The 25,394-nt window shown below is 35.3% G+C and overlaps 2 protein-coding genes across 8 annotated transcripts in view; one reads left to right on the top strand and one right to left on the bottom strand.

The window, feature by feature from the left end:
- Positions 1-176: 176 nt before the first annotated feature.
- Positions 177-21,221, top strand: LOC139981577 (uncharacterized). 6 transcript variants are annotated; one of them, XM_071994071.1, is made up of 3 exons: positions 177-421; positions 11,110-11,268; positions 15,419-21,221. In XM_071994071.1, exon 3 carries the CDS (start codon positions 15,502-15,504, stop codon positions 16,501-16,503), a length of 1,002 nt encoding a protein of 333 aa, XP_071850172.1. In that variant the 5' UTR covers positions 177-421; positions 11,110-11,268; positions 15,419-15,501; the 3' UTR covers positions 16,504-21,221. The 6 variants fall into 6 exon arrangements, with proteins under 6 accessions (XP_071850172.1, XP_071850163.1, XP_071850208.1 ...); XM_071994062.1 differs by lacking the exon at positions 11,110-11,268; XM_071994107.1 differs by lacking the exons at positions 177-421; positions 11,110-11,268 and adding an exon at positions 455-474.
- A 393-nt stretch (positions 21,222-21,614) lies between these two features.
- LOC139981543 (HEAT repeat-containing protein 1-like) overlaps positions 21,615-25,394 on the bottom strand; it is a 45,626-nt gene continuing 41,846 nt past the window's right edge. For both annotated transcript variants that reach the window (XM_071994018.1, XM_071994009.1), the window contains exons 41-45: positions 25,226-25,394; positions 24,402-24,556; positions 23,543-23,701; positions 23,302-23,410; positions 21,615-22,801 (exon numbers count right to left, since the gene is read on the bottom strand). In XM_071994018.1, coding sequence (XP_071850119.1) covers positions 22,713-22,801; positions 23,302-23,410; positions 23,543-23,701; positions 24,402-24,556; positions 25,226-25,394 — 681 coding nt within the window. In that variant the 3' untranslated portion in view covers positions 21,615-22,712. The remainder of the gene's footprint in view (positions 22,802-23,301; positions 23,411-23,542; positions 23,702-24,401; positions 24,557-25,225) is intronic.

The raw sequence follows: 25,394 nt of genomic DNA, 5'->3' as shown, positions 1-25,394 counted from the left end.
GACGGAAATGTCAATTCGACAGTACACCGCAAAAACACATACTGTGCATGTTTTGCAGTGCTCTATGTTTGTGAATTCAATGCACTCCGATCCTCACGTCACATAACCTATCATGTATGTTAGTTCTGGTTTTATCAAATGTGCACTTAGCGGTCTTACTTCTGTCCATTACCATCTATGCATCGTTAAATTCGTAGCTCAGATCAAATATCAATATTTGTAAGGTTGCTGGACGTGAGTACACAATAGAGTTTCCCAGATTCGCGCTAGATTAAGATGTTTACATCTTGTTATGCATCAGTGGTGGTCGCTGTAAAGACTTGCACCGCGACAATATTATCTACAAAGTAGAAATACTAGAAAGGATGATTGTCATTGGATACTGGGCAATTTAATTGGGCACTTGGCGACGGTTGTCATTGTGAGTATAAGCGATGACTTAAGTTTCTTCTTAACTGTGTGATAAGTAATTTCGTAAGTTACAAGAAATCTAACAGCTCCTATTTTTAACCTACATTAGATTTACAGCATAGTTGAAGTTAGGCCCTAAATGTTAATGTTAGGTTTCGTGTTGAAATAATTACTAGGCCAAGGGTAGTACTATAGTAGACAAGGGACCTAGTGTACGGATTGGTAGACTTTTGGAAATTTCTTGTTTCCTATAGTAATTAAGTGAGCCAAACCTGGAAGGTCTTTAAATATATTTTTGACAAAGGTGTTCAAACTCATAGTCATAGTTGATGTAATTTTGCAAAAGTTAGTTAGTAGGCCTATAGCCTAGGTCAAGGATGGTACAGACTTAATGTTCTGTTACTAGTTCCTAAGGAGTAAGGCAGTGGCGGAGCGTCCATACAGTCAGGGGGGCGGATGCCCCCCCTGACGGACTCAAATGGACTGCTGACGCCCTTTTCAGCTTTTTACCACTTTTTACTTGTTCGGGTTATTGACTTTTTTATTATGCCATTTACCTATTGACATTTGTCACATTTTGTTGCTGTAATTTGGCGATGACACCTATTTATTCCTCGTTTATCTGCAAATTAGCAGGCCCGGAAAGGGTAATTTCCGGCGATCTAGGGAGTATCTTTACTCAAAAAATTCCTGTTCGCTCTGCGCCAACCTGTGGTGGCGCTCCGCTTAGATAGTGTCGATAGCGCCCCTACAGACCATTCCCGCGCCCCTCCTGACCAATACCCCTAGCTCCGCCACTGGAGTAAGGGGTATGATTTAAAGGCCAATTAAATCATGACTGGCTAGCCTATCCAGTAACTATTTTCTTCATGTTACTGGACTATTTTCTACCAGCCTAAATAATTGTAACTTTCAGGGTATACTGTAATTTAGTGGTCAAACTTTGTTTATAGGTTTGAAGGTTCTGAACTTTGTCTCTTAAAAATAATATGATTCCTGTGTAAAAGAGCTTGTATACATCTTTGGGGGACAAACTAAAACGAATGAGAGCGAATGACCGGATGACAATTGACTTCGTACAGGGTTAATTATCATTTGCGAATGACAGCGAATGACAGAGAATGACAACGAATGACAACGAAGGACAGTGTTGAGTGGAGATAGAATGATTAACGGAGTGGAGATAGAATGATTAACGGAGTGGAGAGAATGCGGTTATTGGTTTTCTGCGCAAAAATGATTTGTGAAAAAACGTGGTTGCAGGATTTTGGTGTAATTTACGGATAGAAACCACAGGGAAAGTTTTGTGTGAGATTGCGCTTGAGTGCTGTACTTTTTACCTCTGTAGATTTATATAGAAAGATAACTGAAGCCGTTTCAAGATTACAGTATATAGTATTGTTAGTTTCTAACAATTAATATCGGAAAATGACGTTAAATTTACTTTTTAATTCGTTTTAGTCAACGCATTTCTTTAGTGTGTACAACATATTGTCATTCGTTATGTGTAACGCAATTGTCATTCGTTTTAGTACCCATCTTTGGACTTGTATAGCAATTTGACCATTTTGCAATGCGATACCGGATAAATTATTGCTTGAGTTGGATGAATTGTAATGAATGTCAGATGCAGCCCACATTTTTTAACTTGCATGGACCGTGCCATGATAGGGATAACCCATAGGCACCATTTATGGCATGTTATTGAAGGTAGTACTGCGCAGCTAGAATTTGCCATTTTGTTTTTCATCAACTATTAAGCCTATAGATGTGCATGTTTTAAAGGGTGTGAAGACTCGCGCAAAAAGAAGGTCTAATGCTGGTAATCATCGGAATTAAGTTCCTTGGATTTTTACCAAATCTTTTTACCAAACAGTGCTTTCCACACTGTACAGTAGCTGTCCAGAAAGAACATACAGTATGTGCATATTAAATTGTACAGTATGTGTAAAAATACATTAATTTACTAGACTTTACAGAACAAAAACCTGACATCCAAATCATTACCTAACATTTTATGTGTGAACAAGATTAGGAACAAGGTTGTGAAAAGAATTAAGAAGAACAGGTAGAAGTATAATGAATGAAATAAAGTATAAAATGAAATAAATTAATAATGAAATAAATGCAATAATGAAATAAATGAAATGAATGAAATGAATGAAATGAATGAAATGAATGAAATGAATGAAATGAATGAAATGAATGAAATGAATGAAATGAATGAAATGAATGAAATGAATGAAATGAATGAAATGAATGAAATGAATGAAATGAATGAAATGAATGAAATGAATGAAATGAATGAAATGAATGAAATGAATGAAATGAATGAAATGAATGAAATGAATGAAATGAATGAAATGAATGAAATGAATGAAATGAATGAAATGAATGAAATGAATGAAATGAATGAAATGAATGAAATGAATGAAATGAATGAAATGAATGAAATGAATGAAATGAATGAAATGAATGAAATGAATGAAATGAATGAAATGAATGAAATGAATGAAATGAATGAAATGAATGAAATGAATGAAATGAATGAAATGAATGAAATGAATGAAATGAATGAAATGAATGAAATGAATGAAATGAATGAAATGAATGAAATGAATGAAATGAATGAAATGAATGAAATGAATGAAATGAATGAAATGAATGAAATGAATGAAATGAATGAATGAAAGCATAAAATGAAAGCATAAATTTCTTATGTTTGTATATTAAACCAGTTTCATGACAACATAAGAACATTTGTTTTTTGTTTTTTTGTACAGTGGTTCCCACTGTGAACTTGTGAAGTCACAGTAATTTGAAGTTTTGCAAACATGTGTTTCCTTGTTAGTTTGTCGTGTCTGTTTGAATTGTTTAACATCTGTTGATTTGTATAAAGGTTTCCCATGCATGACTGCTGTGTCAGTGCAATTGAAATGGATTGCTAACTGTACCTACAGTAGATAGGGTGTCACAGACATATTGTATGGTCAGTAGATATAAATATATACTTTAAATTTAAATTTATATATATGTATATGTATATTATATATGCAGTATATATATTTATAAATGTAATATATATATGTATATATATATATATATATATATATATATATATATATATATATATATTTATATTTATATATACTTTAAATGTACCTCAACGTCACTCATTAACAACTTTTTTCCAAAGCTAATATTATATTAATTCCGAACAGTTCGTTCCATTAGCTCTTGAGTGTGAAGTTTGACACGTACAGTATGTCAAACATTACAAAATGGTGTCCTCGTTGGTGAAGCTGTGAACTCATGGAGGTGATTCTCTATAAAGAGTTAAAAACCAATAAATTTTACCAGTGCAAATATTTACTGAAAATAATGTCATTCTTTCCAATAGTTCTACATGATCTGTATGTAAATATCTATTATTTGAACGTAATCACAGCACGTAAATAGTTTTACTGTTTGGTGAAGCCATTTTAATTTTGACAGTTAAAAAAAAAAAAAATCAATTTTCCTTTCAATTCTGCAGTCGCTTTCCTTTCAAGCAGGAATTACATACCATCTGTTCTGTTACATTGTGAAGGTGATACCGTAGGTTTGTGAAAACATACATTATAGCATAACAGGCTGCTGAATGGTACTCTTAGGAGAACTTCATGCATGGACACATTTTAAAAAAGGAAGAAAATTCCAAGCTATTATTAACTTGACAGCATACTGTTGTATATATTATACAGTAGTCTTTGAATGGAAAGTGCCTAAAGTAAATGACCTCTCCACTTTTTGTAAGGTAAGTACACTGTAAGGGAAATGTTCATTAGTACTTCCTTATACCTGTAGTACTTATAGATATAAGTATACACAGCATGAACTCCATGTTTGTTGTATTGGCATTTACCAGGTACTGTATGAGTCCTCCACATTTTGTAATGTAAGTACACAGCTGTAAGTGAAATGTTCATGAGTAATTACTTGTAGTACTTATAAATATAAGTATACACAACATGAACTCCATGTTTGTCGTATCGGCATTTACCAGGTACTTTTTCTTATTGCAGACTGTAGGTAATGTATTTATTACTTTAGTAGTTAATTTAACGATTTCAGTAAATGAAATTTATTCTAAGGCTGGAAAGCTCAGTTGGGTACTGTAAAGCACATGACTAACAATTCTGATGTCACTTGTTCAAAACCTGTTCTTGCCAAAACATTTCTTTAATTGCTCTCTTCATTTTTTTTGTAATATGCCCAGTTAGTTTTTTCATGGTTGATGTACAGATATACAGTAGTTATAAATACTGTACATATTAGGCCTTCCTTTCTACTTTCATTATATATACAGAGGCAAGTTCTGCTAACCATTAATGAATCTGAATTGACCAAATTGCCATCGAAGCTGTTCACTGACCAGTAAGACATTTAAATAGGAGCCTACAATAGGTCATTAACTGTGGAATTAACAAATATTGACTTTGCAGATGGAAGTAATTAGTGGATATCTTACGTTCAGTAGAACTTTGTTAATGTCACTATACTGTACATAGCTAGAGCATGGCTATGTAAATCTTTGAGATGGTTGATCAGTAGATTAAATTACTAGATGGTAGGCTACAGTATGTCGGCTTAGAACACAGTAAATATTTATATATATTGCAGTGCACGGTCCTGTACCACACTGACTATTTTTTTGGACCTTGAATACCACATTGCAGAATATACATGTCTTGTCTTGTCTGTTCGGTATTGTGCTTGTCTTTACAAAGCACAAACTAGTGTACTCTATGGTTTATATACACACAAGTTCTAAATTACTTTCCAACTTCAAGATATTCATTGAAATCAGTGTAGTACAGTCAGTCAGTGTGTGGAACTAGGAGCGATGCACATCTGTACAAAAAGCCAGTCATTTTTGGTTACTACCCATAGCCAGGCAAGTAACAAAATGCTGGACACTCAAGTTGGTGAGTGTGGTGTAATGTGCTTGTAAACAGTTATCATTAAAGGGTACAGATGCCTTGGAAGGTCAACAGAGGTTATAAAATCAAACCTGAAAACAAGATATCTCAAGATAGGGGAGAGAAGTGAAGCATTGACTAATGCTATATGTGACATGTGGCTTGCCCATACTGAGTATGAAGTCCCTAGTGCTTTTGGTGGGGGTCAAAGGTCAGCATAGAAGAATTAAGTACTTGGAAAAAAGTTGTAGAAGCATGATAGAGTGCTTAGTGATACGGTGCGTAACTTGTCAAAAACCTTTCCCAAGTAATTTGACTGCCCTCCTCATTAAATACTTTAATCATCACATGAATGACGTAAACATGCAGCAGGCTTTACAGCTATGATTTCTCCATACATTTGACATTCAGTGTTTATCTTTTACTTTCGTCGTTACAGTACTTGATGATACTGTTTATTTCACATCTATAGCTTATCTTGCCTCATAAACCTTTTTCTTTTATGATCAACAACTACTGTCTATAATTATCCATAAAATCTTAGCAACTTGAGAGCATTCAAGAGATCTACTAAATAAAGCTTAGCCTGCAATTAGCATCGCAATGAATCTCCACGCTCGTCATCCTTGTTAACCATTGATTAAAAGTAAATGGGTCTCGTAAATAAGCCCCGAAATGTAAATTCCAAAGGTCGTGCAAGCTTCTCCCGTCGGCCACGGCAACAGATGTATTCTTTAAGGGCACACTCTACGAAAGCGTTAGAATTTGCCAAACGGTGGTTAAAATTGATCCAAGAAATCTCGTCGAATGTGTGGATGAATCTGTCTAGTGTGTATAGCCTGATGATTGCAAAGTGAAATTGATTGAGTAGTAATGTGTATGATATATATATAGTGGTTGGATTAAGGCAGTAATTTCAAGCATTATTGGATCTGTTGATATGCACACCAGTTTATGATAATCAGAACTGACTGCAGGTGAGTGAACAGTATACTTTATTCTATATCATGATAAAACTTCTTTTATTTAATGATTTATTTTGATGTTGAGATTGATTACATTGAAATAATTACTGTGCTGGTTTTAGTTTCTGTAACTGTACAGTACTGTAGAGTGATACTGTAGACAGTAATACAGGATTCAGCAATGTAACTTGGGTTTTGAAATGTTTTCTCTGTACATTATTTTACAGTATACACTGTGTTGCGTATTGTGTCTAGCATACATGTGATATAAAGAACATTCAGTCAATTTACTGTGCTCCTCTCAATTACCTGTCTCGAATTTTACTATAAATTTGCACTGCGAAACAATTGGACCCTCCTCCTTATCAAGGTCCATCCATCACCTCTTTGTTCCAAATCTACTGTACCATTCGTGAAGTACAACAATCTACATAAATTGTAGCAAATCCAACGCAAGGAATCACGCTTGAACACTTTTCTATACCTGTGTTCCAATTTCATCATTCTGAAGAAAGGTTTCTCAACAAACTGTTGAGAGCTTAACCCAGAGTAGGGTAAATTGGGGGAGGTGGGTGGGGGGGGGGGAAGGGACATTGCCATAGTAGAGTCAAGACAGATAAGAGAGGAATGCAGTAAATATCCAAACCAGGGATTTGGTGGTATATAAGTATATACATGGCTAAATTGACAATTTATTTTAGTATTGATAATACATGCTGTGCTGTTATGACCATATCAATTTATATACATGTGCTGTACTGTAAGTGTATTTGAAATAAACAATGTTACGTACTGTGTAAAACAGTATAATCATGTACGATACAGTATGGCTTGATATAAAGTTCTTTTAATATCATCATACTGTTACATACTTGTTATGATAGAAGACCATATCAAGTTATGTCCTGTAAAATATCATTTCAAATAAGCGTCATTTACAATAACATGTATGATTAATGTTACTATTAAACTCTAACTGTGATGTGTCATTAGTTATAGAATATCAATTTTTTTACAATGTGACTAATGGGGATATATAACGCATTCACCGATTAGCGGGCACATGCTTCCTTAGTTATCCCGAGTGCTACATTTACAAAGTTCTGACACTTGAGCAGACATTTCGCAGTTTATTTCTAATTTTGGTAAATTGCAATTTTCAGGGTAAAGGACGCTTCTAAGACAATTCCAGTTTCATTAAAAATTCAGCGTTAGTCAACTGTAAGCACGTTCCTTTAATAATGCAGACAACAATCTTCTCAAGTGGCAATTAACTGCATTCGTTACAAGGCGTTCCATAGCATTAATTACAGGATCTGTCCAAAATTAAACCCGCCTAATTTCAGTAAGCTTAACTACTGTATAGGCCTACATGGTGACATATTGTTTTCTCGTTATAATTTTCTTATTTATATTAAAAAAAATCCAATCCTGTGTCATTAGAGAGAAAAAATAGATAAAATGGATCATGGAAATTGCAGAAGCAAAGTGAAAAAAGATAGGTAAAGAAGAAAATTAATTTTGCCTAATTAATGTGATATAATTACATCAAATGGCAGCTGGATTTCTACTTTGTTTCCTGCTGACATCTACAGGCAGTGTTATGACATGATTTACAATATTTAATAATCATGTTAAGAATAGATTTTGTGTTTAAAGACAAAATTATTGTTATGTGGTGATAATTTGGGGGTGCAAAAACATGTCAGCATTTTCTTGTCTCTTCCTCCCCCCCCCCCCCCCCCCCCGCTTTCCCTTCCCCCTCATTTGTTCTTTATAATTATAATGGACTAGTAGATCCCAGATGCAATGTTCATAATTTGTGCAAAACCAAGCTCTGACTTTCCCTTTTTTTTTCTCCGATAATATTTGCAGTACTGTGTACATAATTTGTTTCCAATTAACTGAACAATATTACTGTACTTATCAGATCTGGGCAAGTTGCTTGTGAAAAGATTGCTATGAGATTATAAGAAGCTTTTGAATCCAGTTTGGTTTTGGACTCACTTCACTGGAAGTTGTGTATTTGGCTGGTAGGCTAAATATTTGTAGTTTGTATGTATAGAGTCACATTGGGAGATGAGGTCATCTTACTAGTGTAAAAGGTCTTGCATGCCTAGAGTCTTTGTAGATCAGATGCCTGACCTCGACGCAACGGAAATTTCCATTTCAACCACGCTTAGGAAAAACACATCGGCAACGATGACATCATCTGATAGGTGACACTGAGTGGATCTCTTGATTTGCACAAAATGAAACACTGACTTTTTAAGGTAATTTAATAATTATTGCTGGATGGTTTCATGTCAGTGAAACAATTGAAATGCAAATTTGATTTTTCTCTCAGATTTACGTGATTTGATGAGTTTGAGCATCCTCTGTATTCAAATTTTCATTGCAATTTCCGTCCAACTTCCAATATTACAGTATGGATAGATGATTTTCCACTTCAGACACAATTAGTCCAAAGTATGAATATAATTCATTCCTCCCTTAGCCTGTCTCCTATACATGCACACTCCAATCCACCGAGCCTACAACCTGGTAATATTCTTGCACTCCCCCCCCAATGACCCCCAGAGTCAGTACCCTCATTGGAATCTACCATTCAGAAGTTGATATTCTTTTTCTATATCTTTTGTCAACAAAAACCACTACAAAAAATTTAAAACAAAAAAAATAATATATTTTATGAAACTAAATTTGCCACAAGCTTGTTTAATACCATATCATGAATGTAATTCAATCATTACTGTATCTGTTACTTTATTCCACTAAAACTTGCCCTAGGAACAATGGAAATTATGCATAAACATCCAATTTTTGGAAAGACAAAAAGTTAAATAATTGCACTAATGATGTGTTACTGAAAATTGTCAGTATTGCGATAAATACAGCTTATGTCTCAATGTATAAATATGGATTAGCCATATGGTTGTATACAAAACGTATCTTCATTCCTAAATTTAAGGTTATTTATTAAATTATGTGTTGCATTACACCTTCTTCGGTGGCCGGTCTGTGTGCTGGACCGTTTGACAGCTGTAAATACCATCCTGATAATCACACAGATTCCTGTGTTATGGTGTGACAGGATATACACAAAGCTGTTCCCATTTCCTGTACCATTATTAGGCCACTTTTTTTATAATTGTGCCAAGATAGTACAACTGTCTGTAATATCTCTAACAGTGTAACATGTATTTAAACACATGGAGATACGGCTTCTTGGTGTCTGTATTTCTGAATTTGAAACAAGTTTTCTACTTTATTTCTTCACCTGGGTATTTAATTGCTTTTTCTTGCAGTCCATAATCTTGGCAATCAGAGAACCATCTGTATTTTAGTGATTACTTATAGATGCTGCATCTTACCTTTTTTTCATTGTTTAAAATTTTATCTTAGTTTTCAAACAGTCAACTATTTGAATTTAATTATCCACTTCTTGGAATGTTATGGAAATCCTCTTACATAATTAGGTACATGGTGAAATGGCAATTGAACAAACTAAGACACAAAGTTTACTTCATTTTCTTACTTACCTGTCTTCCCACAACCCTCAGCACTCTCACTCTATCATGCCTACAGTAAAGTGAACTGGTTAACCGTCTTAACACTATACACTCTCAGCAACTGGTCTGTGCTGTTCAATGACCTTCTGGATTCATACCATCCAAAGCAATTGGAAGCGTAAATCTCAGAGTTTTTGTCTTCTGTTTGATTCTACGGACTTGGTAACCATGGTTGCAGACATTGTTCTGTGTTCACCATGTTGTCCTAACTTTCTAGAGACTGTAGCGAACAGCCTGATTTAAAGTATCATTTACACTGTGGGGAATTTTTGTCAGGCCGTTTTAATCTCGAAGTTTTCAACAGTTGTTGATATACACACTCGTAATTCAGTAATCGAGTCATGCAACATTTTTTTTTCTGAGATTTTTTTGTCATCCAGGCTCTTTTACAGTACACGCATGCTTTTTGATAATCTTTTGTAAATACAAAGTAGAAATATTTCAAGAATTGTTGGCATTTGATTAAGTCTTTTGAAGGGAAAATGATCCTGCCAAGGTATTAAATTAATGGCAGAGATATTGGATGTTATTATCGTTTCCTCTCATAAATTTATGGAAATCTAAACAAAAGACTGCTTTAACCATAAAAAACATGAACAGCTGGTCCCCACTTGTCTGGTTGTAAATATTTATCCTTTCCTTATATAAAAAACAAAACAATGATTAATGATAGCAGCGACTAGCACTGTAGTCGGTGACGAGCTTTATTGCTAATATCGGTTCATATTCCAAGTTTCCTCTCTTTTTCTTTTTCCCTATAATGTTTACACAGTAAGGAATTAACTGCAACATGATTAGAGTGTGATTTTATGCACATTAAAACTGCTGGAAGCTGGTAACGAGTTACAGTATTAATTTCTGAATTTTCAAGCATTCATCTGAGGTTTTGACTTTACTTATTGATTTAATTTTTTTTTTATTCAAGTACTATCTTTCCAGTAACTATACTGTAGTGTTTTGTTCTGTACAATGTTTCAATAACACAATATACAGAATACTTCTTTAAAATACATCCTTTGAAAAGTGTCTCTTAAACGAAAAAAGCTGAAAAAAAAAGAAAAAAAGAAGAAAGAATAATAAGACTACTGTTGGCAGGTAATAAACTGATCTATGTTCTTGCGTTAATAAGTTCCTTTCGCACAGTAAGCCTCACTCTACAAAGCCTTCAACTATTCATTTCCTCTCCGTTTGTTACATTAGCGAACGGCAGTACCCTGGGAAAGTTCAACCTTTATCCACCATCAGATTTATAACAGTTATTGATTGACACCTACTGCCTTCAGGATTTACTAGAACAGATTCTGTAGCTCTTTGAATCCGAGGATGAAATGAACTTTCTTCTTCTCTTCTTATTAAAAGGTAGGAAGAATATATAATAATATATATAGATATATTTATATATTGATATATTATACACCCGTTGAGTGGCTGATCAAGCTGCAGTGGGTAAACATTGTTGCATCCGTAGCACGGATGTTGTGTTAATTGTTCAGTGGAATGGATTTAGATACTGTAGTTGTGTATTTTAGCACAACACTGTCACCTTAATCACTTTGGTGTTTTAACTGAGCGTTAACAGCATACACTGGTTGAATTGGAAGGTGTAGAGTGTATACTTGTGGGAGGTTATCATTGGGGGAGCTATCAATCTGAGTGACCAGATTTTCAAGGTATGAATTTGTTTTATGTTTTTTTCTAGAATTTACAGTGAATATGCAGTTCTATATGCCAATTGTTGAACTATTCACATTATGTATGCAAACATTTTTTGGATATTTTGAATTTTCCATCATGAAACACAAATTGGCTTCTATCATGTATTCTGCTGGCTGGCCATGGCTGCTGGCTAGGAACTTGCACGTACCTTAACTAAATGATTGTATACCCGATGAATGCTATCATGAGTGGCAGCACCTAATTTTATAACTCATTTTTAATATGGAACAGTTATAATTTATACCAAATCTGTGTGAATCTGTATGGATTCCAACAGTGCATGCATTTCATAAACTAAGCACTGTAGTCTTAACTTCATATCCTTTATAACCTGTCTCCCCTCAACGTATGCACTCTAATCCACTTATCATACAAAAGTTGGTAGTAATAGTTTAGCACTGCATTCCCAAAGACACACGTCTCGGTTGCCAGCAATTTCCAGATTCGTTTTCGAATCTACCTTGCTACCTGTACCTATTGTACTTTTCTTTGTCTTTCAGTATAATATCTGTACTCCTTCAATTCCTCTTGTTTCCCTCTTGGTTGATGAACTTATCCTCGATAAAGCAAATTTACTTCGTTCCCCACTTACCTGTCTCCCCACAACCTAAGCACCGCATTCTACCGTGTCTAGTATGCCCTGGTAATCTTTTAACACTGTGCACCCTCACTGACCCCCAGTGACCCCCTTCTTATTCTACCATCCAAAGTGTCTCACATGTTTTTCGTATTGGGAAAAATTTACTTCACCTGGTTCAAGTACATTTCTATGTAAGGCCTATCCCTCTGAATTTCCAATTTTACTAGAATTCAATTAATTTATTTATCAAATCAATGGTTCATTTCTAATAAATAGGGTGAGTAAATGTTGAGATGTGAGTATGGTGAAAGTATGTTAACAGAATTTATATCTAAAGTAATAATAGGAAAACATACCATGTTTGAGAATACAGAAAGCAAAACTGGGTCACTGAAATGAAAGGAAACAAGAGAGGAATTCTTTTCGAATAAACTTATAAATGCAATTTTCTGGCTTCCATTAAAGAAACCAAATGAGAGGGGTGGGGGGTTGTGAAAAACAAACGAAGAAGAATATATTATGTATGGCATGGTGCTTTGTTTAGTGTACTGTCTTTTTGTACCGTGTACATGTATGTATCAAGGGGTCAATCTGATGTCTTGCTTTCAGGGGTACTGCTGCACATATCTGTTCCTGTGGGTCTGTTGGTGCAGTATAATATATATGCGCTATTGTATATAATGAACATCTCCAACTGTGTGTGTGTTTCATACTGTAAACTGTGTACAGGTCGAGCAATACACACAGACATACTGTACAATAGTATTACACTTATACATATACAGGAACATGTATGCCTGTCTATTGCTGCAAAATTTCTCTAAAGGACATTAATTTGGCCTTGAAAAACAGTACTTTAAAGGTACAGTAGTCAGTTTAGGCCTCAAATTATAGCATGCTATAATTGATAGAAGTTTCCAAAAGTAATTTCCTGGAGGTCTTTACTCTCTAAATTGTTCTCAGACATTTTTAAGGAACACACAAGATGACTGAATGTCCCAGTGAGGAAAATCTCCTCGAAGATTGTAAATAAAAACAGTTTAAGAATTTTGACCAAAGGTGACCATATTTGAATATCTAGCATATTTTGGGCCAATACAGCATACCTTGATAAGGTTTTCGATATATAGAGCAAATTAATTTCTTCATGCTGTAAACATGCATGCAATTCTCAGAGCATGTTTGTTACTATTACCATTCAATCTTCCTCGCTCTCTGCGAATAATTTAACCAATTCGAACTGCCATGAGAGTACTGCACAGTAAGTACGTATGGACCATGCTGTTAAGTATAATACAGTCACATTTAGCCATGAAACAGTTTGATCTTAAAGGAAGAAAAGTTGGGATTTAATTTGGTCTTCAGTTTAATTTAGAATATAGATCCATGAGAGGAACTAAATGATGCAGGACAAGAAACTAAACCCCCCCCCCCAACTAAATCCCCCCCCACCCACATTGATTAATGAAACATTTGTGTCAGCTTCAAAGCACAATTTTTCATTCTGTCAATATTTCATAAAATTATTGCAAAATTTCCAACCGACTTCATTTTCTCCGAAATGTACGTGAAATGGTTCAGTCAAGTATGTACAGTACTTTGGTTAGATGTAGGTAAGGACATCACTGCTTTTTTTCTTAATTGTTTTTTTTTGTCTTTCATGTTTGTAACCAAACTACTGTCGAACATTTGAATATATGAGAGTTAAAGGAAAATGGCTGCCGTTATTGGCTTTCAATCTAGGTAGCATTCATGCTTAGTCTTCAAGTTTTCTGATATGGAAACCACTGGATTCCTTTAGTTTCTTTACATGACAGGAAACCACTGTATTCCTGTAGTTCTGCACATGACAGGAAATCCCTTTAGTTCTTCACATGATATGGAAATCAGAGCATTCCTTTAATTCTTCACATGACATGGAAATCAATTTTATCAGAATTGTAATCAATCGTTTTAAAAGTCCAATTAACACATCCTTAATTAGTAAGACTTTGCATGCTATCAATATTCGATTGTCATATTACACAACCTATAGATCGATTTGGTTTGAGTTGAAATGAATTATTTTGTACGCATATTTCATCCTACTGTAGTTTCAAACCATTGGAACGTGTTTACTTCCTTTCCTTTGCTACACCTGGTCTACTTTTAATACTCTCTCTGGATTCTTGTATGTAGCAGTTCATTAGCAGTTCATTCATTATGTCACTATTGGAGTGTAACAGTCTTGTACTTTCTTATATGCCACCTGGTTAGTGTAACAGGCCTGCCTGTATTTTCTTATCTGTCACCTAGCTAATGTTACAGGCCTGTGTTTTTCTAATCCATCACCTAGCTAGCCATATGTTGCTTTCAGCAATTAATCCATCACTTCCATACATAGATACATTCTTCTCCAAATCTTTACGATCTTATAAAAAGAATAATCTGATCAAACCTGAGGGTATAATCCCGACCTAATCTGATTATAATCAAATGCAGACCGGCTTAAAAGTGAATTTTGTAAACTGCATACAGGAAAGAGTGACATCTGTTTATTATGATTATTATTATGTAAGTACTGTACAGGAATATTGTGGGTCATGGTTGAAGTTGATTGCTTCTCAAACTTTATCCACAGAGGAAAAGAATATTTCTATCAAAAAGTTGCTTTTTTGGTGAAATTCTCTCTACTGGCAAACAGCCAAATCCATTTAATAGTCGGTAAATAGCGCGAGGCATGGTACAACCTAGTGTATAAGCCTTAATGTAGTCAGTACCTAATCTGTCATTCTATATGAAGCAGTACTTAATACATAGTTACAACTTGTTTTTTAATTCAAAATGAGGCATATAAAGTCTGATCAGCTAGCAAGACAGTAATATATTTACTTGTAATGGAAAGACACTTAATAATATATACTCTGAGGTAGGCTTCTGTACTCCCATTAGCTATCACATAAGCAATAGAGTCTGTACAATGTTCCAGCTTGTGAGGGTACTCTTTATATTTTAATTGTTAGGTCAACTTAATTGCCTCATAAATGTCTTAGCTGCATATAAAATACACACATACAAATACATACATATTTAAATATGATGTAAATCGTGTAAGGCTATGAAATGGTCTATGTTATTGAACATCGCAGACTACGGTAGAAGTGTGACAATTATATATGCTTTACTGTTTGTCAGAATGTTTATAACTATAATGTTCTTGCTTGTCTTCTTCAGACTCGGATGGATATATCCATGAGATTCCGGTGAACGTCATACGTCAAGGAGCGATGTAGCATCCGGTAGAGCTGACACCAAAGATGGCGCTGTTCTTTTTCGTGGCAGCTGTCGTAGCTGTTATGTTCCTCTTTGCTGTGTATAACCAGGAAGCTCAGAAACCCAAAGAGATAGACCACAGCCTCATTTCTAGATCTGAATCGCGGTATTCGTCGCTCTCCGTCTTTGAGAAGTTGGGCTTGTCGCTCAACGAGTGCAACACGTTCAGGACGTTCCTAGATCGATTCAATTCCTACGATGAAGTGGTAGGCGCCATCAAGAAGACGGGAATGGTCAAGAGCGACCTGATCATCGGGATCGACTTCAGCGCCAGCAACGAATGGCAAGGCAGGAAGTGTTTTGGTGTCCGCTGCCTGCACGACGTATCAAATTCCAAACTGTTAAACCCGTATCAGCGGGTCTTGACCATCATGGCGGCTACCATGGAACAATTCGACGACGACCACCTGATCCCCACGTTCGGTTTCGGCGACAAGCTCTGCCGCAATGACAGCGTGTTCGCCCTGGCGAGAGACGGGGTCCAGTGCAAGGGATTTGACGAGGTGCTGGAGAGATACTTGCTCCATGCGACTCACTCGGAACTCGGCGGTCCAACCTGCATGGCGCCGATCATAGAACAAGCGGTGGAAATTGTCAAGGATAAAAAATCGTACCACATCCTCCTGATCATCACCGACGGTCAATTTGCCGGCGACAGGGAAGACATCCGTGCGATCATCCGAGCCTCTGAGTATCCGTTGAGCATCGTCGTGGTCGGGGTCGGAGACGGACCCTGGGACGTCCTGCAGGAGTACGACGACAAACTTCTGTCGCGTCACTTTGACAACCTCCAGTTTGTCCCTTATCAGGACCTGGTCACGAACTCCCTGAACCCGGAAACGGCTCTGGCTTTACACATCTTAATGGAAATACCCGATCAATACGCCGCAATTTGTCGGTTAGGGTACATCGATCAGGAAAGCTCTCTACCAGAAGTGCATAGTAGCAATGAATATTTAAATGGCGACATCACCATGAAGACTTGACCGTGGTAGTGTGTTTAGAGGATATATATATTTTAGGTAAAAAATGTAAATTTGTATATTTCATGTAATTCTTTTTTCAATTTTTTTATAGTTATGGAAAAATGAATTACTTTACAGAACTCCCATCTGTTACAGCCAAGACAGATCAGCTTCTAAAATGTTGTGCTGTTAGTATTTTGCTAGTCATACGCTGGTGGAAAATTGACCAAAGTAGCACTTTTCCACTGCATGGAATAGGTTATCCAAATATGGTATAGCAAAATGGTCACATTGCTATAAAAATGTGCAAAGGTCAATACACAACAACCATACAGTAGCTGTTAATAAGAGACAAACTTGAGCCTTGAAAACTGCTTATCAAAATCTGAACACTAAATTAATCCCTGTACTTTATTACTGTGCGAAGAATCATTTCATACAGATGTGTTCCAAAGACAAAGCAATGTACGGGGAAAGGGGGGGGGACTGGCAAGGGACTGGGGAGGGAGGGGGACTGGGAGGGGACAGGGATGTTTGAATTTGGGATAACGCCTTTCAGACCTCACATATACAGTACCTGCCAGTGGTCATATACTTATTAAACTATACTTAGAGCATTTCATCGACAAAAACAAATTTGGTCAAAATTACATGTTACATGAAAATCATTGCTTTTTTGGTGGGCATTTTATGACGTTCAGTGTCATAATTTTTTTTTCCTGTTACAGTTGCTGTCCTACAGTAATTTTTCTCAACATTTTTTTTTAATACTTTTTAGGTCAATTTTTTTCTTTCTTCTTGGTTACATGGTATTTATTTGAAACCTAAATCATGTATTCTTAGTGTAAGCAATAAAACTGAAATTGATCAACGGATGATTATATAGGCCAAATTTGAGAAAAGTCCAACAACAAATAACAAGTGAGTGCAAATACTGTTTCTATAACTATTTTGATCTTCAAATTTTCACTTTTTACCATGAAAGTATGCTTCATGTCTACATGCATGTAGATCACTGCCTCAAGATTTGTTAATGATGTCATCATCATCAGCTTAGAGCAGTCATAATTATCCATTATTTGATAAATCTCTAAAAAATAACCCAACCAAAAGTCATTTCTATTTAACATTATAACCCCCAAAAAAGGCAGCACCGTTTTTTCATTGAAAACTTCAAATGTATTGTAACTGTATCATGATGCTCTGGAATGCCCCTTTAAAGCTAAATGAATAATGAGTAGACTTAATTACCTGTAGTCCAGCCACTTTCATTGTTGAACCTCTGATGCAATCATCCTGTAAAAAATCTATTGTCTTAATACACATACAATATACAGAACATTGTAATTTGAAAACATGAAATAATATTCAAAGAAATGTTTCACTCCAGGTTGCTTGTAGGCTGCTTGTATGTATGTGTTTTGGTCATGTCTCATTTGGGTATATATTTACATATCATATTCAAACTTTCACTGCCTACATTTGTCCTAATGTTACAATATGCTTGTACAGTTTGTAATTTGATAAGTACTAATGACAGTTCAATGATTGCAATAGGCCTCTGTATAGTTTAATTCTCTTGCTTCCCTTTTTATTTTTTTCTCTCTCATAATGGGAATGTTGATCTTCTAAGCCTTGATGCCATTGGTTAACTGCATCGTTATGAGTCTTTGAACTATAAGTAGCCCACTATCCAAGAAATCAAAGCTCTTCTGCCAGTTCCTCTTTCAATATATTCAAGGCTTTTAACTAATTAGCGTTTACGCGACAGAAAGGCATTTGATCATCCACTCATTAGACTGTACGTACGTTTCTCTTCCTTAACGGTCATGTGCGTTAAGAATCTTTGAACTGGGGTTGGTGCTCTTGTCTGATGTCGGTGATATATTTATCAGAGATTGTAGCAATTATCACAAAGTAGTGAGAGAAGAAGTTTTATTTGTTTTCCTCATTTCATGGACCCCAATATAAATTACAGCTAATTGGCATAAGTGTTTCAAGTCTCATTTCAAATAATGAAGAATATTTATTTGGTATCTGACTCTAGTGTTTCATTTGGAAGTTAAGGCCATCCCCACTTTACGTGACAAAAGGGTGCCTTTGGCTATGGATTTTACAGACTCGAAATAGCTAATCACCAATTACACGATGATGATGTTGAAGTCTTACAAACTACAGTATGACTGTGTCTTAGTTTCATCAATTGTGATCATATCTCAAAAGAAAAAGATTGATAGATTTGAAAAAAATTGCAGAAAACTAGTGATAAAATGCAAGAGACTGCTTCAGAAATATCAATTTTTTTTATGAATATCAGAGTTGTATTGTAGTAAACTTGGTCATTTGGGTATTTGGGAAGAAGTGCAAACTTTATTGAACAAACATTTACTCAAATTGGTTTGAACATTTTGAAGACAACAAATTGTAATCTTTATAATGCACTGACCTGTACTACCCTCTATCAATGGATCGATGCTGGATATTGTACTATTATGCAATCAAGTCATTCTTAAAGGGTTTTGTTTTATTTGTCCCAAAACTGCTCCAATATTCAAGCTGCCATCTATTCTTTGCAACAGAAATTTTAATATCAAAACAAATTACTCTATAGGTACAGTAGCTGTATTGTATACCTTACAGTTTGTGTTAATAAATATGCTAAGTAACATGTTAGTTTATAGGTTATATCACAAGGAATGGGAGAAGGTGCAGGCCTGATGCCAGGAGGGTGATCATAGGGATATAGCCCTTTGGATATTGGGGGTGGGGGGGGGGGAGAAGAAAAATATATGCCCTTTGCTGGTGCTCAGAATTGTTTACTATTCATGTGTACTGTGGTTTGTTATTCAAATGCCATTATCCAGAATATACTGTTACATAAGTTCCTGTAGTGCCATTAACCAAAGTTGACATACATTTTACTTTTAATATGTACCCTTTATCTTTGTGTACAGTGATGTATTAATTCTAATTTATGTATTGTGTACTATACAGTATTGTCCCTATCCATTGTCTGAGAACAGGTTCATTCTCATCTCAAACATAAGTCTCAATGGATGTTCCATGTTAGTTTAATTTGTAAGCTTTACACAACTAAAAATCGTGTTTACTAAAGATTCTGATGGTATATGTGTGACTCACAATGAAGTATTCGGAAACGATGACAGAAGATGGTGTGGTAAAGTGAAATTTTGAATATGATAAACAGTATTTCACTTAAATTTCAAAGGATTTGTTTTTTCATGATGCAAGAAGTAAATGTAATTGAATATGAAACATCTGTAGAGATCAGTTAAGAAATGATGTTGTACCTGCAATGTTACTTAAACTGCCACTCAACATTATGAGGAACCATCACAGGAGACTAAAAGCTGATGCAAACTGCCAGATGAACTAAATTGTTGACAGCATGCCAAAATCAATCAACAAACAATTCAATGTTTGTCCATGACGATTGTTGGAATTACTGTATGCATGGTATTCAAAATGTTGTGTCTTTTATTTATATTCGCCTGTTTCCATGGCAACATTAACTGACCAGGAAAGTCTTCACTGAATTTTGTTAAAATGGAGTGTCACTTCTTTTTACACACTTTATTTATTAAGGCAATTTGCTACATAATTCAGCACCTAAATTGTTTGGAGGCCAAGACAAAAGAATTTTTCCCCCCACAACAGATGACCCTTATTCTTTATGAAGCTCTTGACCTGGAAATGTTAAGTTAGGTTCATTATGCCAGCAGTTGGCGCACCTTTGTGAGTTGGGAGAAATACTTTGCATTTTTCATATAGAACTATGTGTTAGTTAATACTCAGATGAAAAGCTAGGATGTACACATCTCGTTGCTTTACATGTTAGTAAGCATACTTCATATGAACAAGACAAGACTTGATGTATTCTCAGATGGAAAATTGAGCTAATTAGTTAATAGTAACCATGGAGACGGTCATAGTAATATACTGATCCTTCCATGATATATTTTGGAAGTATTTGAAAGTGATCCGATTACTGTAATGGACTAGTCAAGTACTTCAAGCCTTAATACAAAAGAAAGAATTTATGTCTCTTCCAGTTTTCACACTGTTTTTTTGTTTTTAATTTTATTTTATAAAGTCATATATTTGTTATTATGAGTGGATATTTTGTTCATCTTCTTCCAATGAATTTAGAGTTTTCATATTTCATTAAAAAAACAAAAATGAAATAGTTAATATTTCCTCTTTATAACCTTGATCACTGTGTAAACATTCCTTTTTTCAAATTTTGATTCACGAAAATAATTCACCAAATCTGTGCAATTTGTAATAATCTGATTTGATACTATACTGTGAGGAGTTTATTCTAAAATGAACTAGTTCAGAATTTTTTTCTTCTTCTAACAAGTGGTCACGACTGTAAAATAGGTATTTTTAAATTGAATCATTATGTTATAAACTTTCCATTGTTCATTCCTAGTATTGTATTAGCAGCTTGTAAAGCCTTCTTTGTCTCTGTTTCTCTATTCCCATATCTTACTTTTTTAAGCAATGTTCTCAATGCACCATGATCTTATGATGATCTGAATTTGCCTATTAATAATTATTATTTTCAATATTTCCTTGTTTTTTCATCATTTATCAGTTCTATTATTACATTTTGTTATTATTACTTTGATGGAATGGACCAATACTTTGGCTTCCATTTCATTTCCTGTCATGTCACATGATGAGAATTAAATAAAATTTGAAACAAAAAGTTGTACCAATAATCACACTTTTTATTCAACAGTCATTAGAACAACTTTAGTAGTATAGTCAGGCATTTGAGCAACCCCCCCCCCCTCCATTCCAATGCCTCTCACTTCCCATCCCTAAGTTGATTTTTTATTCCCGCAGAATCAACCTTTCTATAATGTCAAGCTGGGTCGGTAACCCCAAGCTAGATAAGCCTTTTGGCTAAGATCATTTGTGAACGGTACACAGTAGATCGTTCATGAAACTTTACCCTGATCACAAGTAGTAGCAATTCCTTTCCAAGGGACTCCTGATACTCACAAATCACATCCACAGACAACCCTTAGTATTCATTACATTTTTGCAGAAGATTTCACAAAGAACAAGGAAAGCTGAAATAAATATTCATTTTAAATGCATAAAGTAGATTGTTTTCTTTTTTTCTACTACAATAATTAGGCACTTCATTTACTTCACAATGAACTTGCAGGTTTAATGAAAACTTAAAAAAAAAAATATAAAAAAAAAAATTAATAAATTGAAATGCATAACTCTGCAAAATCACTTTTCTTGATTAACTTGAATGTGAATAATAATAATTTTGGTAAAAACTTCAGGATGAAATGCAGCTATCATAATTTATACCAAACTCAATACTTAATTGACAGCTTGGCAGAAGATCAATTTTCATGTTCACGGTTCAACATATGTGAGATTTTGATTAAATTTTAACCACACAGAATCATCAATCAATATGCCTGGGTAATTAAGTTTGCAAGCACAGAGGTAAATAATTAACCTTGATATTCTCAGAAGTTAAAGATATAAATTCACAGAAAAATGAAGATTGTCTTTGGCTTTCTTCACGGAGAATCATTACATTACTTAAAACAGTGGTGGATTGTATGCTGTTTCATCTTTTTACTTAATAACTTCCTAATTTAAAAAAATACACTTCCTTGACCTATTTAACAGTCTTCTATCTAGAAACCATAAGAATGGCATAAGGCAAAACAAAGGTTCACAAACAGATCTGCAGTTTACTGACCTTTAACCCAGGAAGAAGGATCATTTGGACCCGATAAGTTATAACATTTTACTGACCGTATGTAAAAAGTTAATACAGAAACATTTTATATTGGCTTCAGATATAGTCTGTTATCTTTGCATATTACTCCTCAACAGATTGTTTACCAATCATGATTGCATCACATTTAGTCCACAAAGATGCAACTTTGCCTTTTTTTCGCATTTCCATCTCGATGGAGATGATCGTAAGAGGGATGAGTCCTCTAAATGAATCACATTCTAGTCAGGATTCTCAACGACTAAACTCAAGAGTTGGTGTAAAATAATTCATATCTTTTCTTTACTAAGCCATGAGTGAGTCATAAACTTTATGGACTAAATTTGATTCAAAGTCAGTCTTAAGTCTGAAACTTTTCCATTCTTGATCAACTGATGATGCAAGATAGACTAGATGTGACTTTTAATAGGTCATCGTCAAGTTAATTTTGTTAAAAGTGCTTTTGCAGAGGTTCTCCTAATGTCTTCTCCAGATCCTTCACTAATTCTTGGCATTTCTCCTCAACTTCCTCAGATTCATCTGAAAACAAATAGACACAGAGTTCAATTCATGTACTCATGATAATCTGAGGTAGGAAGTGAGGGATGGGAGTGGGGAGGGGGATGGGGGAGGGTGGGGGATGGGGCAGGGTGGGGAATGGGGCAGGGTGGGGGATGGGGCAGGGTGGGGTGTGGGGCAGGGGTAGATAACAGTCTAATAGATATTTGACTTAATTGTGTGCCGAGGTTATACAGTAAGGAATATTCAAGAAAATTACACAAGGTACATATGTCCAACACAAGTCTATGCAGTGTGTGTGGGCACAGCCACAGCATACTGTAGATCCAACAGAACGTGAATTTATTTTTTAACTTGATCAGACATCACCTTAAAGAGATACATGGATGAGTATATGCAAATATGGTTCATAAAGAGAATTTCAAGGACCTCCATTCCATTTGATCCATAATTTCTCAGAGAGCCAGAAAAAGTGGGGAAAAGACAAAAACAAGAATCTGTTGAGCATGAGTTATACTTGCCTTCCATTAATTCTGCAAGGAATGGGATGGTTTCTGGTAACAGGGACAAATAACCCTGCTTCAGAGACTGGTGGACTTGATCCAACACGACCAGAGCAGCGAAGCGGATCTACAAACCAGAAGGGAGGGAGAGAAGTGAGCACAGAGGTAAATTCTAATAACAGGGCCCAGGTCTCTCGCTGGATCTGTTCCTATGTTAAGTCTGAATTTAATATTTGTTTACAAGTAAATGCTACTTTACCTTGGGTGAGGTGTGGCGCATTTTGAGAAGTAGCTGATAGTTGAGAGGTTGCCAGATGCTTTGATCACTGACTGATGACATCATGGCCGATACGCAAGGACCGACATGTTCTTTTATCCTGTCTTCGTACACCGCGTCACTTCCGTGGACGTTTTCAAGCTGAGAGAAGGAAGACATTTACAGATGATTCTTTGTCACTGAGAGTTTCACTACCAAGGGAGGAGAGGGGGAGTATTACCAGCTCCATTCATTCATGGAGGAAAGTAATTTGCTCTCCCCCACCCCCCCCCCCAACAAAAAAGTGATCAAAATTCTCATTTGGTAACCATGGCAATCTGCAGGTCATTTTTCACTCTAGAAGTTTTACAATTCAAAGAAAACTATATTAGTCATACCTAGATGATATACATAAACTTAATTTCAAGTCCATTTTGATATGATTCATAATGAACTGATGTCTTATTTTCCGCTATAAACGGTGTCAATTAAGTCATAAATTTATACAGTGACTTGGGTGAGTAACACAGGAAAGCACTTGTTAAATTAAAATAGCTCACAATGTTTCCTACTAACTATCTCTTAGCCAGCACCTACAGTTTACCACACTCACGAACTGTGGTAGGCTATTTGTCTAACAGAAGCATATAGCAGCATGCAGTTGTGTGGGAAATTGCACCTTAGCTTCACCTCAATTTGTTGCTTTTGAAATCAACTTATTTAGCATAAAGAGCTACATAATCAAAGCTGGTTTTTTAATAAACTGCTGCAGACACATTAAACAGCAACATAAAAGGTACATAATCAAAGTTATATATTTAATGAACTACTGCAGAAACTGAAAATAGAGATGGAAATTTACCTGATCAATAACAGGCTGAGAGAGCAACTCGAATCTCTCTTTACTGACAAAGGCTCCCTTATCGTGAAGGAAGCATTTATGGAGGCATGCCAAGATGAGCTGCACTAATAAGTTTGATTTTTCATTGCTGGCGTCGTCCTCATAGAAAGGTTCTTCTGAAAGTGATTAAAAGGTAAAGGGAAATGTCATTATTATATTTTGGACTGGTATACAAATATTTGTTTGCTCAGTTTTTTATTTGGGAATTTTTATTTCAGGAAAAAGCCACACACACAATGTTTTTAATAACAGCAGAAGGTAATAAAGTATAGCGTAAATAACTCAAAAATGTACACCAAGGGAGGAAAAGGCCTCTCATAACATCTCTAAAGATGAAAATTAATTCACAATTGAGACAAATCTTACACACAAATCTGTGGTCACTAGGTCAAAGATATTTGAAATGATGGAATATATTTTTTTACAGAAAGAGAAGGCAATATGAAGCTGTTCCACACTTAATGCAATTAGTTTATATAGTTTACATTTCATAAAGTTACATCATTTTCCAGTGAATTTCCTTAACCATTCTGCGTTTATCTCTATAGTGTATACTTTATTTATCATTCTTTGTATCATTACTACTGTATGTAGTCACATATTTTTTATATTATTAAGTTATAACTGTTAAAAATGGTTGAATCAAAGTCCAATTGAATTGAATTGCAAAAAGTGACCTATCTAAGTCTAACCTGTGCATAGAAATAGAACCAGCCTAATTCAGATCATCTGACATGTTAACTTAAGAACACCCTCCACATGGATGGAAGAAAGATTTTTTTTACCTGTTTTGGCAGAATTATTAGCGTCCAACAGTTGAGCACAGTTGGATATAATATGGCCAGCGAAGAGAGAGAAGATGGACTTCAGCTTGTCTGCGATTGCTCCGGAGAGGTTGTAGAAAGACAGGAGACGGCTCCTGGGAGCGTTGTTCTGAGTCGACCAATCATAAAA

The sequence above is a fragment of the Apostichopus japonicus genome, chromosome 2, assembly GCF_037975245.1.
Source record: "Apostichopus japonicus isolate 1M-3 chromosome 2, ASM3797524v1, whole genome shotgun sequence".
In the NCBI taxonomy this organism is placed as follows: Eukaryota; Metazoa; Echinodermata; class Holothuroidea; order Aspidochirotida; family Stichopodidae; genus Apostichopus; species Apostichopus japonicus.
Note: the sequence above shows the minus strand (reverse complement) of the source record. Positions and strands in the feature narration are given on the sequence as shown.

Excerpts from the sequence above, each read along its gene's own strand:
- LOC139981577 (XM_071994062.1), top strand. The coding sequence starts at position 15,502 with ATGGCGCTGTTCTTTTTCGTGGCAGCTGTCGTAGCTGTTATGTTCCTC.